The sequence below is a fragment of the Argentina silus genome (genome assembly GCF_951799395.1).
Source record: "Argentina silus genome assembly, chromosome: 2".
Taxonomy (NCBI): Eukaryota; Metazoa; Chordata; class Actinopteri; order Argentiniformes; family Argentinidae; genus Argentina; species Argentina silus.
The window spans coordinates 2,829,254-2,844,913 of NC_139656.1; the positions used below are offsets into that span (position 1 = coordinate 2,829,254).

General features: G+C 41.5%; 2 protein-coding genes across 2 annotated transcripts; both read right to left on the reverse strand.

Moving 5' to 3' along the window:
- Positions 1 to 399: 399 nt before the first annotated feature.
- On the reverse strand, positions 400 to 5,761 carry LOC310821766 (olfactory receptor 2AT4-like; the record flags this gene model as incomplete). The annotated part of the gene is made up of 5 exons (XM_083693970.1): positions 400 to 486; positions 586 to 733; positions 2,302 to 2,623; positions 2,951 to 3,177; positions 5,388 to 5,761. 5 exons carry the CDS (start codon positions 5,759 to 5,761, stop codon positions 400 to 402), a joined length of 1,158 nt encoding a protein of 385 aa, XP_083550096.1.
- A 2,157-nt stretch (positions 5,762 to 7,918) lies between these two features.
- LOC310821776 (olfactory receptor 2AT4-like) lies at positions 7,919 to 11,412 on the reverse strand (the record flags this gene model as incomplete). The annotated part of the gene is made up of 3 exons (XM_083693980.1): positions 7,919 to 8,271; positions 8,599 to 8,825; positions 11,039 to 11,412. 3 exons carry the CDS (start codon positions 11,410 to 11,412, stop codon positions 7,919 to 7,921), a joined length of 954 nt encoding a protein of 317 aa, XP_083550106.1.
- Between the last annotated feature and the right edge of the window lie 4,248 nt (positions 11,413 to 15,660).

The following is a 15,660-nucleotide window of genomic DNA, read 5'->3' on the forward strand; positions in this document are numbered from 1 at the left end:
CTATATTCTCACACGTAGGTGGAACTATTGTATAGATACACTAGGAAAGGGGTGGTTGCCAACCATGTACATTTTGATGTCCTTGGTCTGAGTAGTTAGTTAGTCAGAGAGGTATTTTGAGTTTGGATGTTTAGTTAGGATCAGTTAGTAGCCTCTCCTAACCCTCCTAGATTTTTGTTACTTTCTTTTCTTTGGCAACATCCGTGTCCCCTTGGCCTGTGGGCTGCTCGTGTTGTGTGTGTCTGTTGTGTTGTGTGTACACTGCCCATACCCCCCCCCCCACTATTTACAATATACCACTATTTCAGTTCACTCCATCCTGGTCTGGTCTCCTTTATTTCACACCAACGCGCTCAAGATTCCTGCCTTTAGTTAGTCAAATCTGTTACGTACTTCTTTTTAACCTAGACACAACTGAGTCGTAACAGCGGCTGCCACCTTGGGCTCCTGCTCCGGGAACAGTGGGGGCTGATAACCAAGGAGACACTGGAAGGGAGACATGCCCGTGGAGAAACAGATTAGGGTGTTGTGCGCATGTTCAACCTACAGTAGGTGGCTGCTCCAGGCCACAGGGTTGGAGGATACCATACACCTCAGGGTTGTCTCCAGGTCCTGGTTGACCCTCTCCGTCTGGCTGTTCGACTGGGCCCTGAACTGCGGAGCCTGGTCAGAGACGATGTCCAGTGGGAAACCAAACACTCGAAAAACATGCTGGACCATGCGATTGCTTGGGCTGTAGGGAGTTTGCGGAGAGGCACAAATATACAGGTTATTTTTTTTTAAAATGGTAAACTATAACTAATATGATGGTGTTACTTTGTGAGGGTGGGAGACCGGTGATGAAATTCAAAGAAATGTGAGACCAAGGACAGTTAGGAATGGGAATGGGAAGAAGTAAACCCTGACGGCGTGACTGGGGGTTTTCATTCTGGACGCAGACGGGACAGGCAGACCCTGCGACTGAACCGCTGTAGGACTCTGATCACCAACCTTTTTTGTGACAATGCCTCATTGCTCAAGCTCTCCTGCGAGAGCGTGTACATCAACAACATGTATGGTCTCACCTTCACGGTTGTCCTGTTTGTCTCCTCCATTGGCAGCATCACACTCACCAACATATTTTGTTGAGTCAGCATTGCAATAGAGTACCATTCATTCAGAAAATATTACTTGAACACCTGACGAACACATTTCAACCAATTAATTTCAACCAATTATATTCCAACTACTATCACCACTTTTACATGTTTATGATGTGATGTCATCAAAACATAGAAAAGTAAAAAAAAAAAAAAAATCAAAAAAGAAAGAAAAGAAGCCAAGCCTGCCTATAGATGGAAGTCTGTTCATGAGATTGTAAGGAATATGGAACTCCCAAGTGAGTACCTGCATCTACTACCTTTTTTTTGTCAAAGCTTTTTTTTGTAAAGCTATTTAAAATAGAACACATTCTTCTAGACATGGACAAGAAAATCTGATTGAGCAAACAAGAGAACAACAAACAAACAAACAAACAAACAAACAAACATCTGTGATGAAACAGCAGAGTTACACACACACACACACACACACACACACGTGCACACATACACACACACACACACACACACAGTTTCGGTAATATCCCAACATCCATTGCAGCTTTAGGTCTACTAAGGGTCATATGCTTTTCTACTATGCGGTTATGGTGATGGGTTATGTAGGCCTAACTGTATGGATGCAGCTGTCGTGACTCTGAATCCCAGAGGATCTCATGTTTGCGTCATGAATGTACATTTTGAGACATAGGCCCTGCTGTTCGATTCACTTCTTTCTCTTCATTTCTTTTATCTGTACTCCTCCCTAACTTCTGGTCCTTCCTGTTTCCGTCATCACATCGAGGTAGAATTCCTGGTGAATAATTGGCAGCTAAACTTCTGGAATGCACTTTTATAAAATATAGACTAAATAAAGACTTGGCCCTGTGTGCTGTACTGTATATAACTTCAAAATGTGTTAACGATCAACATCGTTTGTCAACAAATGTTCTTTTTTACATTTTTATTGAAGTTTTTTTCAACTGGGGGTATAATGAATAATAAATACATAATACAATCTCAAAGTGCATAGAGTAGAGTTCAGTAGATAATAAGTTTAGGCATGTAGTATAGATTCAGTCATCAGCTACACAAATTCATAAAGGGACAGAATCATGTAACATTTTCTGATCAACATGGAGATGAAAGACAGATATTCTTAGCATACACATTCTGTAATCTGTATTCTGTACATCACTGTTTGGGCGAGATCGTTTTTTTTAACAGTCCAGCGATGCTTGTGCGTAATTCTTTGGTGACCAAGCCGTATATGATAGGGTTGATGGTCGGGGGCACTATGAACCCCAGTATGGTGCAGAACCTCTTCACGTTCATAGGGACGTTAGGGAAACGGACACTGAGGATGAGGATGAGGCCAGTGACCTCATAGGTCAGGTAGACGACCAGGTGTGTGGCACAGGTCTGCATGGCCTTGCTGCGCCTGTTGCTGTCGCAGTTCGTCTTCAGACAGGCAGTCAGGATCTTGACATAGGAGAAAGCGATGAGGAGGAAGGAACAGCTGCTCACTGCCCAGGTAATACACAAGCCTGAAATGAGATTGTAAGGAATATGGAACTCCCAAGTGAGTACCTGCATCTACTACCTCTTTTTTGTCAAAGCTTTTTTTTTGTAAAGCTATTTAAAATAGAACACATTCTTCTAGACATGGACAAGAAAATCTGATTTAGCAAACAAGAGAACAAACCCTACAGCATATCATTTCTGGTCATGTACTACAATGTTACAAAAAAATACATCTGTACAGAGTGTGTAGTTTTGTACTTGACTATTTTCCTCTTGTTGTTACGGTCAGTTTTTTGTCTAGACATTACAAATATCTGTCTGATCCTTCCTTATGTCATCCTAAAACTTACCGTAATAGTCGTTGATAGGGGTGGGCTGGCAGGCCAAGACCAGAATGGAGCGGTTGCTGCAGTAGACGTTTCTGATGTGGGTGCCACACAATGGGGTGCCCACATTCAGGGCAAAAAGCACCCCGATGAGGAGGATGGCTATAGCCCAGGCCAGAGCACAGGAAAACACCAGCCGAGCCGGGGTCATGATGGCTTGGTACCGAAGCGGCTCACAAACAGCCACATACCTGTTGTTTAGAGTGAAACAGAAATAGAATACATAAGGACAACATTTATTGTCTCATATAGGTTACATACTGTAGTTACATTGCTGCTTGAAAGTTTGTGAACCCTACAGGGATGGTCATTATTTTTGTATAAAATATTAAAATTAACTTATAAAATCTTTATCTAAACCCCAATTCGCAATAAAGACATTCCAAAGAAAGGACACAAACAACAAAATATGATATATATTCATTGTTTATTTAACAAAAGTGGTTTATTTAACAAAAACTCAGATTTCATGTGTGCAAAAATATGTGAACCTCTTCGGTCAATAGCTTGTGGTACCTCCATTAGCAGCGATAATGTGAAGGAAACGTCTCGTATAGCTACTAATCAGTCTCTGGCATCTCAACACAATAGTTTTTCACCTGAGCATTCTTTGGTAGGTTTGCTTGAATGCTTTGGGTCGTTGTCTTGTTGGAAGACCCATTTTCAGCCCAGCTTTAGCTCCTTGACTGACGGCTTGAGGTTCTGTTCAAGAATCTCCTGGTATACCTCAGAATTCATGGCTCCCTTAATGATGTGGAGTCGTACAAAAAAAGCAGCCCCAGATCTTGACATTCCCACCACCATGCTTGAATGTTGGGATTAGGTTATAATATATGCCATTTAGCTGACGCTTTTATTTAAAGCAACTTACATTGCAGTGAGTGTATATATTTCAGTATATATGGTCCCAGCGGGAATCAAACCCACAACCTAAGCGTTGTTAGCGCCACGCTCTACCAACTGAGCCACAGAGGACCACACCAGGTTCTTTTGGTGGTAGGCAGTGTTGGGTTTTCGCCAAACACAGTGGTTTTGATTGTGACCAAAAAGGTCAATTTTGGACTCATCTGTCCAGAGAACGGACTTACAGAAACCTTCAGGCTTGTCCAGGTGGTCTCTGGCAAAGTTAAAACAGGCAGTTTGGTTCTTTTTTGACAGCAGAGGCTTCTTCCTAGCAAACCTCCCATGAATGCCATTTCAATTCAGTATTCTTCTCATTGTTGAAGCATGCACATTTGCAGGAAGGGAGGTCTGCAACTCTCTAGATGTTCTGTTTGGGTTGGCTTTTACCTGATTTATTATTTTTCCTGTGGCTCTTGGGGATATTTTGGAAGGGCGTCCACTTCTAGGCCGAGCTGCTGTCATGTTAAATGCTCTGCATTTGTAAATTATTTGCCTCACAGTGGACTGATGGAGCTCAAATTTAGTTGAGATGACTTTAGAGCCTTCCCCAGACTGATGTGCTCCCACTATCCTCTTTCTGATGTCCTCTGAGATCTCCTTTCCTCTCGGCATGGTGTGTTTTGCATTCACCTGTATGGGTAACAAAAATTGACCAGGTTTCTTATCTGTATTTATCAGATTCTCGCTCAAAGTCTTTCCTAAAGATCTCTTCTTTGATTCGTTCATTTGGTACCGAATTATTTACCCACCTGATTCTACTTACCTACTGGATTTAACCAATGCAGCATGGGCTTCACTTATTTTTGCACCTACACTAATTTCTTTATACACGCATGATTTCCTCTAAACCAGCATATGGAATTGGTAAATATAAACCTGTTATGTCAGTTAAAAAAAGACTGGTTTTGATTAAATAAAGATTTCATGATAAAAAATAAAGAAATCTATAATTGCACAAGGGGTTCACATACGTTCAAGCAGCACTGTATGTTCAAATAACAAAATCAATACTGAAAACATAATCAGTTAATCATTATTTGATCCCTCATTCATTTATGTCCTTCTAAAATGATTGTCACTTCCATGGTTTATTCTGTCTTGAAAATAACCATTGTTAAGTTTGCACTGGTGCAAACATTTAAAGGGACACTTCACCATTTTGTTGTAACTCATACTAATTATCTCCAGGAACATACTGTACCCGTCTCTACATATGTGAAAACTGTGATTTTTGACATTCTGTAACTAAATACAATTTAAAAAATTACCCACAATGACATCATAGAGAAGACCCTAAAGATCTTATCGACGACAGAATGTCGAAAATCACAGTTTTCACATTCGTAGACACTGGTATGGTGCTAGAGATAATAAATATGAGGTGAAAGTGAAGTGGCACTTTAACAAATTGAGCCCTAGCTGAGTGAGTAATCTATTCTCCCACACAGTTATACAATGTTTACACTATACAGTACAGGACTAGAACAGTGTCTCATACCTGTCATAGGCCATGACACACAGTAATGTATGCACAGCTGCACCATAGGTGTGTACAGAGAAGGCCTGGGCGATAGCGCTGACATATGGGATTCTCTTATCTCCTGTCAGGAACTGTCCCATCAGCCGAATCATCACAGCTGTGGCTCCAAGTAGGTCACAGGCGGCCAGGTTACACACCATCACATACATGGGTCTGTGCAGCTTTTTGTCCACTGTAATCACACTCAACACAATCCCGTTCCCCACAAGGACCAGCATGTAGCTTGCAAGGACTAGGGAGAACAGCAGGTAACCCTGGCCCTCCGGCACCGCAAAACCATCCAGCTCAAAGATGATTGGCTGCTTCAAAGCTACATAGGACATGTTCTCCATCCTCAACATAAGAGCCTTGTAAAAAACACAGTACAGGAGGAACCTCCTCACAACACACATGATCCAGAGAGGTAGACAGATTACTGTTCACTGACTCGTCACAACTTTTAACTTTGAGAGTTTGCTTCAGTATAAATGTTCAATAGTTCATCATGTCTGAGAATAATAGTATTCTACACAAAGTAGTGTTAGTATATAGTATTATACTCAAACTAATCCTGCCCTTTAACAGTTGGCAATGTAGTTTTACATTGCTTTTATCAACAATTGACAAAGTAAGCCACTGTCAAAAACATTTTGGCACACAATTCCATTCTATCTTAACAATTTAAACATTTCTATTCATAACAAGCCATATCAGTTCAGTTTGCCCAAAGCCTTGCAGGTGTGGTGAGGTGTTGTGGTGCTCTCTACCTGTCTGTGCCAGTGATGAAGTCCTGGCTCGGGGAGAGGTCACTGTTCTTTATACTACAGTTTTCTTCCACGCCCGTCCTCCCCTGTCTAATTCCCTGAATCCCTACACCCATCATATGACACCCTGTGGACATGCCCACCTACATGGGTAGGGGGAAGATGTAATGTCTAAATCTAAGCAGAAACCACCATGGAGAACTGGGGATATTATTAACTTAAAGAAAAATGTAGAAAAGCTGAGCGTCAATTAAGAAAAACTAAGCTGCAAGTCCATCACAACATTTTTAAAGAACACCTCACTATCTTCAATCAAGCCATTACAAATGCAAGAGAAGCTCATTTCTCAAAGCTGATTTCTAAAAATCATAATAATCCCAGAATGCTTTTCTCAACTATTGACAGCCTCATGAATCCAGTTCTAAGAAGTCACTCTTTCTTCACCTCAACATCAAAATGTGAAGTGACAATGACAATGCCTCATTGCTCAAGCTCTCCTGCGAGAGCGTGTACATCAACAACATGTATGGCCTCACCTTCACGGTTGTCCTGTTTGTCTCCTCCATTGGCAGCATCACACTCACCAACATATTTTGTTGAGTCAGCATTGCAATAGAGTACCATTCATTCAGAAAATATTACTTGAACACCTGACGAACACATTTCAACCAATTAATTTCAACCAATTATATTCCAACTACTATCACCACTTTTACATGTTTATGATGTGATGTCATCAAAACATAGAAAAGTAAAAAAATCAAAAATCAAAAAAGAAAGAAAAGAAGCCAAGCCTGCCTATAGATGGAAGTCTGTTCATGAGATTGTAAGGAATATGGAACTCCCAAGTGAGTACCTGCATCTACTACCTTTTTTTTGTCAAAGCTTTTTTTTTTGTAAAGCTATTTAAAATAGAACACATTCTTCTAGACATGGACAAGAAAATCTGATTGAGCAAACAAGAGAACAACAAACAAACAAACAAACAAACAAACATCTGTGATGAAACAGCAGAGTTACACACACACACACACACACACACACACGTGCACACATACACACACACACACACACACACACACACACAGTTTCGGTAATATCCCAACATCCATTGCAGCTTTAGGTCTACTAAGGGTCATATGCTTTTCTACTATGCGGTTATGGTGATGGGTTATGTAGGCCTAACTGTATGGATGCAGCTGTCGTGACTCTGAATCCCAGAGGATCTCATGTTTGCGTCATGAATGTACATTTTGAGACATAGGCCCTGCTGTTCGATTCACTTCTTTCTCTTCATTTCTTTTATCTGTACTCCTCCCTAACTTCTGGTCCTTCCTGTTTCCGTCATCACATCGAGGTAGAATTCCTGGTGAATAATTGGCAGCTAAACTTCTGGAATGCACTTTTATAAAATATAGACTAAATAAAGACTTGGCCCTGTGTGCTGTACTGTATATAACTTCAAAATGTGTTAACGATCAACATCGTTTGTCAACAAATGTTCTTTTTTACATTTTTATTGAAGTTTTTTTCAACTGGGGGTATAATGAATAATAAATACATAATACAATCTCAAAGTGCATAGAGTAGAGTTCAGTAGATAATAAGTTTAGGCATGTAGTATAGATTCAGTCATCAGCTACACAAATTCATAAAGGGACAGAATCATGTAACATTTTCTGATCAACATGGAGATGAAAGACAGATATTCTTAGCATACACATTCTGTAATCTGTATTCTGTACATCACTGTTTGGGCGAGATCGTTTTTTTTAACAGTCCAGCGATGCTTGTGCGTAATTCTTTGGTGACCAAGCCGTATATGATAGGGTTGATGGTCGGGGGCACTATGAAACCCAGTATGGTGCAGAACCTCTTCACGTTCATAGGGACGTTAGGGAAACGGACACTGAGGATGAGGATGAGGCCAGTGACCTCATAGGTCAGGTAGACGACCAGGTGTGTGGCACAGGTCTGCATGGCCTTGCTGCGCCTGTTGCTGTCGCAGTTCGTCTTCAGACAGGCAGTCAGGATCTTGACATAGGAGAAAGCGATGAGGAGGAAGGAACAGCTGCTCACTGCCCAGGTAATACACAAGCCTGAAATGAGATTGTAAGGAATATGGAACTCCCAAGTGAGTACCTGCATCTACTACCTCTTTTTTGTCAAAGCTTTTTTTTTGTAAAGCTATTTAAAATAGAACACATTCTTCTAGACATGGACAAGAAAATCTGATTGAGCAAACAAGAGAACAAACCCTACAGCATATCATTTCTGGTCATGTACTACAATGTTACAAAAAAATACATCTGTACAGAGTGTGTAGTTTTGTACTTGACTATTTTCCTCTTGTTGTTACGGTCAGTTTTTTGTCTAGACATGACAAATATCTGTCTGATCCTTCCTTATGTCATCCTAAAACTTACCGTAATAGTCGTTGATAGGGGTGGGCTGGCAGGCCAAGACCAGAATGGAGCGGTTGCTGCAGTAGACGTTTCTGATGTGGGTGCCACACAATGGGGTGCCCACATTCAGGGCAAAAAGCACCCCGATGAGGAGGATGGCTATAGCCCAGGCCAGAGCACAGGAAAACACCAGCCGAGCCGGGGTCATGATGGCTTGGTACCGAAGCGGCTCACAAACAGCCACATACCTGTAGTTTAGAGTGAAACAGAAATAGAATACATAAGGACAACATTTATTGTCTCATATAGGTTACATACTGTACAGTTACATTGCTGCTTGAAAGTTTGTGAACCCTACAGGGATGGTCATTATTTTTTTATAAAATATTAAAATTAACTTATAAAATCTTTATCTAAACCCCAATTCGCAATAAAGACATTCCAAAGAAAGGACACAAACAACAAAATATGATATATATTCATTGTTTATTTAACAAAAGTGGTTTATTTAACAAAAACTCAGATTTCATGTGTGCAAAAATATGTGAACCTCTTCGGTCAATAGCTTGTGGTACCTCCATTAGCAGCGATAATGTGAAGGAAACGTCTCGTATAGCTACTAATCAGTCTCTGGCATCTCAACACAATAGTTTTTCACCTGAGCATTCTTTGGTAGGTTTGCTTGAATGCTTTGGGTCGTTGTCTTGTTGGAAGACCCATTTTCAGCCCAGCTTTAGCTCCTTGACTGACGGCTTGAGGTTCTGTTCAAGAATCTCCTGGTATACCTCAGAATTCATGGCTCCCTTAATGATGTGGAGTCGTACAAAAAAAGCAGCCCCAGATCTTGACATTCCCACCACCATGCTTGAATGTTGGGATTAGGTTATAATATATGCCATTTAGCTGACGCTTTTATTTAAAGCAACTTACATTGCAGTGAGTGTATATATTTCTGTATATATGGTCCCAGCGGGAATCAAACCCACAACCTAAGCGTTGTTAGCGCCACGCTCTACCAACTGAGCCACAGAGGACCACACCAGGTTCTTTTGGTGGTAGGCAGTGTTGGGTTTTCGCCAAACACAGTGGTTTTGATTGTGACCAAAAAGGTCAATTTTGGACTCATCTGTCCAGAGAACGGACTTACAGAAACCTTCAGGCTTGTCCAGGTGGTCTCTGGCAAAGTTAAAACAGGCAGTTTGGTTCTTTTTTGACAGCAGAGGCTTCTTCCTAGCAAACCTCCCATGAATGCCATTTCAATTCAGTATTCTTCTCATTGTTGAAGCATGCACATTTGCAGGAAGGGAGGTCTGCAACTCTCTAGATGTTCTGTTTGGGTTGGCTTTTACCTGATTTATTATTTTTCCTGTGGCTCTTGGGGATATTTTGGAAGGGCGTCCACTTCTAGGCCGAGCTGCTGTCATGTTAAATGCTCTGCATTTGTAAATTATTTGCCTCACAGTGGACTGATGGAGCTCAAATTTAGTTGAGATGACTTTAGAGCCTTCCCCAGACTGATGTGCTCCCACTATCCTCTTTCTGATGTCCTCTGAGATCTCCTTTCCTCTCGGCATGGTGTGTTTTGCATTCACCTGTATGGGTAACAAAAATTGACCAGGTTTCTTATCTGTATTTATCAGATTCTCGCTCAAAGTCTTTCCTAAAGATCTCTTCTTTGATTCGTTCATTTGGTACCCAATTATTTACCCACCTGATTCTACTTACCTACTTGATTTAACCAATGCAGCATGGGCTTCACTTATTTTTGCACCTACACTAATTTCTTTATACACGCATGATTTCCTCTAAACCAGCATATGGAATTGGTAAATATAAACCTGTTATGTCAGTTAAAAAAAGACTGGTTTTGATTAAATAAAGATTTCATGATAAAAAATAAAGAAATCTATAATTGCACAAGGGGTTCACATACGTTCAAGCAGCACTGTATGTTCAAATAACAAAATCAATACTGAAAACATAATCAGTTAATCATTATTTGATCCCTCATTCATTTATGTCCTTCTAAAATGATTGTCACTTCCATGGTTTATTCTGTCTTGAAAATAACCATTGTTAAGTTTGCACTGGTGCAAACATTTAAAGGGACACTTCACCATTTGTTATAAATCATACTAATTATCTCCAGGAACATACTGTACCCGTCTCTACATATGTGAAAACTGTGATTTTTGACATTCTGTAACTAAATAAAATTTAAAAAATTACCCACAATGACATCATAGAGAAGACCCTAAAGATCTTATCGACGACAGAATGTCGAAAATCACAGTTTTCACATTCGTAGACACTGGTATGGTGCTAGAGATAATAAATATGAGGTGAAAGTGAAGTGGCACTTTAACAAATTGAGCCCTAGCTGAGTGAGTAATCTATTCTCCCACACAGTTATACAATGTTTACACTATATACAGTACAGGACTAGAACAGTGTCTCATACCTGTCATAGGCCATGACACACAGTAATGTATGCACAGCTGCACCATAGGTGTGTATAGAGAAGGCCTGGGCGATAGCGCTGACATATGGGATTCTCTTATCTCCTGTCAGGAACTGTCCCATCAGCCGAATCATCACAGCTGTGGCTCCAAGTAGGTCACAGGCGGCCAGGTTACACACCATCACATACATGGGTCTGTGCAGCTTTTTGTCCACTGTAATCACACTCAACACAATCCCGTTCCCCACAAGGACCAGCATGTAGCTTGCAAGGACTAGGGAGAACAGCAGGTAACCCTGGCCCTCCGGCACCGCAAAACCATCCAGCTCAAAGATGATTGGCTGCTTCAAAGCTACATAGGACATGTTCTCCATCCTCAACATAAGAGCCTTGTAAAAAACACAGTACAGGAGGAACCTCCTCACAACACACATGATCCAGAGAGGTAGACAGATTACTGTTCACTGACTCGTCACAACTTTTAACTTTGAGAGTTTGCTTCAGTATGACTGTTCAATAGTTCATCATGTCTGAGAATAATAGTATTCTACACAAAGTAGTGTTAGTATATAGTATTATACTCAAACTAATCCTGCCCTTTAACAGTTGGCAATGTAGTTTTACATTGCTTTTATCAACAATTGACTAAGTAAGCCACTGTCAAAAACATTTGGCACACAATTCCATTCTATCTTAACAATTTAAACATTTCTATTCATAACAAGCCATATCAGTTCAGTTTGCCCAAAGCCTTGCAGGTGTGGTGAGGTGTTGTGGTGCTCTCTACCTGTCTGTGCCAGTGATGAAGTCCTGGCTCGGGGAGAGGTGACTGTTCTTTATACTACAGTTTTCTTCCACGCCCGTCCTCCCCTGTCTAATTCCCTCAATCCCTACACCCATCATATGACACCCTGTGGACATGCCCACCTATATGGGTAGGGGGAAGATGTAATGTCTAAATCTAAGCAGAAACCACCATGGAGAACTGGGGATATTATTAACTTAAAGAAAAATGTAGAAAAGCTGAGCGTCAATTAAGAAAAACTAAGCTGGAAGTCCATGAATTTCTGAAAGTTCTATGACATTTTTAAAGACATCTTCAGTCAAGCCATTAGAAATGCAAGACAAGCTCATTTCTCAAAGCTGATTTCTAAAAATCATAATCCCAGAATGCTTTTCTCAACTATTGACAGCCTCATGAATCAAGTTCTAAGAAGTCACTCTTTCTTCACCTCAACATCAAAATGTGAAGAGTTTGCAGCATTTTTCAAAGACAAGATAACAAAAATCAGGTTGGATCTAAACCATGTTATATTGAATGTGCGTGAGCCCCTGTCTTTGGACACTTTCCCTCAGCCTAAGACTGCTATGAATGATTTTGCTCTTGTAGAAAGAAATGCTCAAGAACGAAGTAATGCAATTAAAACCCTCCACCTGCTCACTTGACCCTATCCCCACCTGTGTTTTAATTGTCTTGAGGATGAAGTGCTAATGATTGTAAATCACTCCTTGCTGACTGGTATTTTTCCCCTGGCACTGAAAACTGCTATTGTGAAACCTCTCCTAAAAAAAGTAACCTGGATCCTTCAGTGCTAAACTATTTCAAACCTTTTTTTTTTTCTTTTTTTTTAAGTAAAATTCTTGAGAAATTAGTATTCAAACAGCTAAATAGTTACCTACATTTCAGCTGTATATCCTCAACACAGCACTGAGACAGCGCTAGTTAAAGTTGTAAATGACCTGAGAATGAACATGGATGACTAGAAACTCTCAATATTAGTACTTTTAGACTTAAGCGCTGCTTTTGTTACGGTCGATCATGACATCCTCATTAACAGACTACAGAAGTGTGCTGGCCTCTCTGGCTGTATTAGATTGGTTTAGGACTTATCTGTCTGGCAGAGACTATTTTGTCTCCATTGGTGACCACTCCTCGGCTAACACTAGCATAACGTGGGGTTCCTCAAGGCTCCATTCTGGGACCTATGTTGTTCAGTCTCTATATACTGCCACTGGGAAATATCATCAGAAAACACAGGATTCATTTTCAGAGCTGTGCCGATGATACACAACCGTACATCTCTTTATCACCCAATAACATCAGCCCGATTGATAAAATGGTTCAATACATTGATCATATCAACTTGTGAATGTCACATGATTTCTTGCAATTGAACAAACATAAGACAGAGGTTTTAATTATCAGAGCAAAGTCCAGAGAGAGATACTGTGCGCTAACTTAAAATCCCTGGCACAAAATGCCAAACCCCTAGCAGAAAGTCTTGCCGTGCTTCTAGACCCTGATTTCAATTTTGAATCTCACATCAGTAATCTCACTAAAACTGCCTTTTATCACCTTAGAAATATTGATAAAGTGCAACTGTTTCTCTCCCAGGCAGATACTGAGAGACTTATGCATGCTTTTTATCATTAGCAGGCTTGATGACTACAATGCTCTCCTTTCTGGTCTACCTAAGAAAGAGCTCCAGATCATTCAGAATGCAGCAGCACATGTACTAACCAAGACCAGAAGGAGAGCACACATCTGGCCTGTCCTAAAGTCCCTTCATTGGTTCCCTGTCAGTTTTAGGATAGATTATAAGATCCTTTTATTGGTGTTCAAATCACTCAATGGACTAGTGCCTCAATACTTGTCAGACTTGCTTTTACTATGCTCCCTCAAGATCACTGAGGTCCTCAGGCACCAGCCTTTTACTTGTTCCCTGGTTGAGGACAAAGAACTACGGGGAGGCGGCATTAAGTGTCTATGGTCCTCGTCTCTGGAATAGCCTGCCAGAGGAGCTGAGGGCATCACAATCTGTAAACACCTTTGAAAGAAATCTTAAGACATACCTTTTTAGCTTAGCATTCTCTTAAACCATTTTATTTTAATATACCCTCTTCAACTGTGCTGCACTGGTCTCTCTGTTCTACCATGTCTTGTATTTCCAAAACTATAATTTCCTTATATTAATGTTTATTTTCACTGTATTGTTTAAAACCTTTTATTGCAATTTTCCACAAAAGGTGCGATATAAATAAAGTCTGATTTGATTTGATGTCAACCGCTTCATTGCCATCCTTACCATGAATTGGCATTGCTACTTGGGAGATATACCGTGCACTTTGATTATTTAGAACATCTTCCTTTTCCACTGCCACATCAGGGTTTGAAATATCTTTCTTATAGATTTTTTAGTGACAGTGCACCCAAAATACAACTTAATATGATCTCACACGTAACATGGCTGTGGTCAACACAGCTTGGGATATTTAGTTCCCATACTGAGGTGCTTGATAGACATATTTTGTTGAATCAGCATTGTAATAGGGTACCATTCATTCAGAAAATATAACTTAAACACCTGACAAACACATTCCAATTCCATTTCAACTCCTATCACCACTTTTACATTTTTATGGAGAGAGGAGGATACCTCACAGTACCCCCCCCCCCCCCCCCCTCTAGGAACGGCACCTGACATTCACTGGGAGCGCCCAGCATGACAGCAATGGAACTACTTGATAAGTGCCGGATTCAAGACATCCTGATCCGGAATCCAAGACCATTCCTCCGGCCCATACCCCTCCCAATCCACCAGGTATTGTAGGCTCCGGTGGACCCGGTGGGAGTCTAGCAGGCGGTGGACTGTGTAGGCGGGCTGACCCTCTATGATGCGCTCTTGTCACCAGAACTTGTGGCCACAGTCACGAGCCGAGAGACAAGGAAGGTGGGGTTAATCCGCATGTTGCAGGGCAGTTGAAGGCGGTAGGCTACTGAGTTGACCCTCCTGAGGACCTTGAAGGGACCGATGAAGCTGGGAGAGAGCTAACAGGATTCCACCCACAGGGGAAGATCCTGGGTGGACTACTAAACCCTCTGCCCGGAACGGAGCGATGGCCTGGATCTGTTGGCCTGGATCTGCTGACCCTGGGAGACCTTCAGTAGGGCCAACCAAGCTGTCATCCATGCAACAAACCTCTGCACGGCTGGTACCTCCACCTTGGGCTCCTGCTCCGGGAACAGTGGGGGCTGGTAACCGAGGAGACACTGGAAGGGAGACATGCCTGTGGAGAAACAGATTAGGGTGTTGTGCGCATACTCAACCTACAGTAGGTGACTGCTCCAGGCCACGGGGTTGGAGGATACCATACACCTCAGGGTTGTCTCCAGGTCCTGGTTGACCCTCTTCGTCTGGCTGTTTGACTGGGGATGGTATCCAGAGGAGAGGCTGACCATTGCCCTGATGAGAGTGCAGAAGACCCTCCATAACCGGGCACTGAACTGCGAAGCCTTGTCAGAGACGATGTCCAGCGGGAGACCAAACACTCCAAACATGCAGGACCATACAATCTCTTGGGCTGTAGGGAGTTTGGGGAGAGGCACAAATAGACAGGTTTTTTTTTAAAAACGGTCAACTATAACTAATATGATGGTGTTACCTTGTGAGGGTGGGAGACCGGTGATGACCGCCCACCCCCACTACCCCCCCCCCTGTACTAGCCCTACCCCATACCCTAGAGACCTCTTCACCCCCACTACCCCCCTGTACAAGTTCTCTCCTGTTAATAATAATTTAAAAAATTGATTACTTTGTTTTATGATGTCTGTTGGATAGATG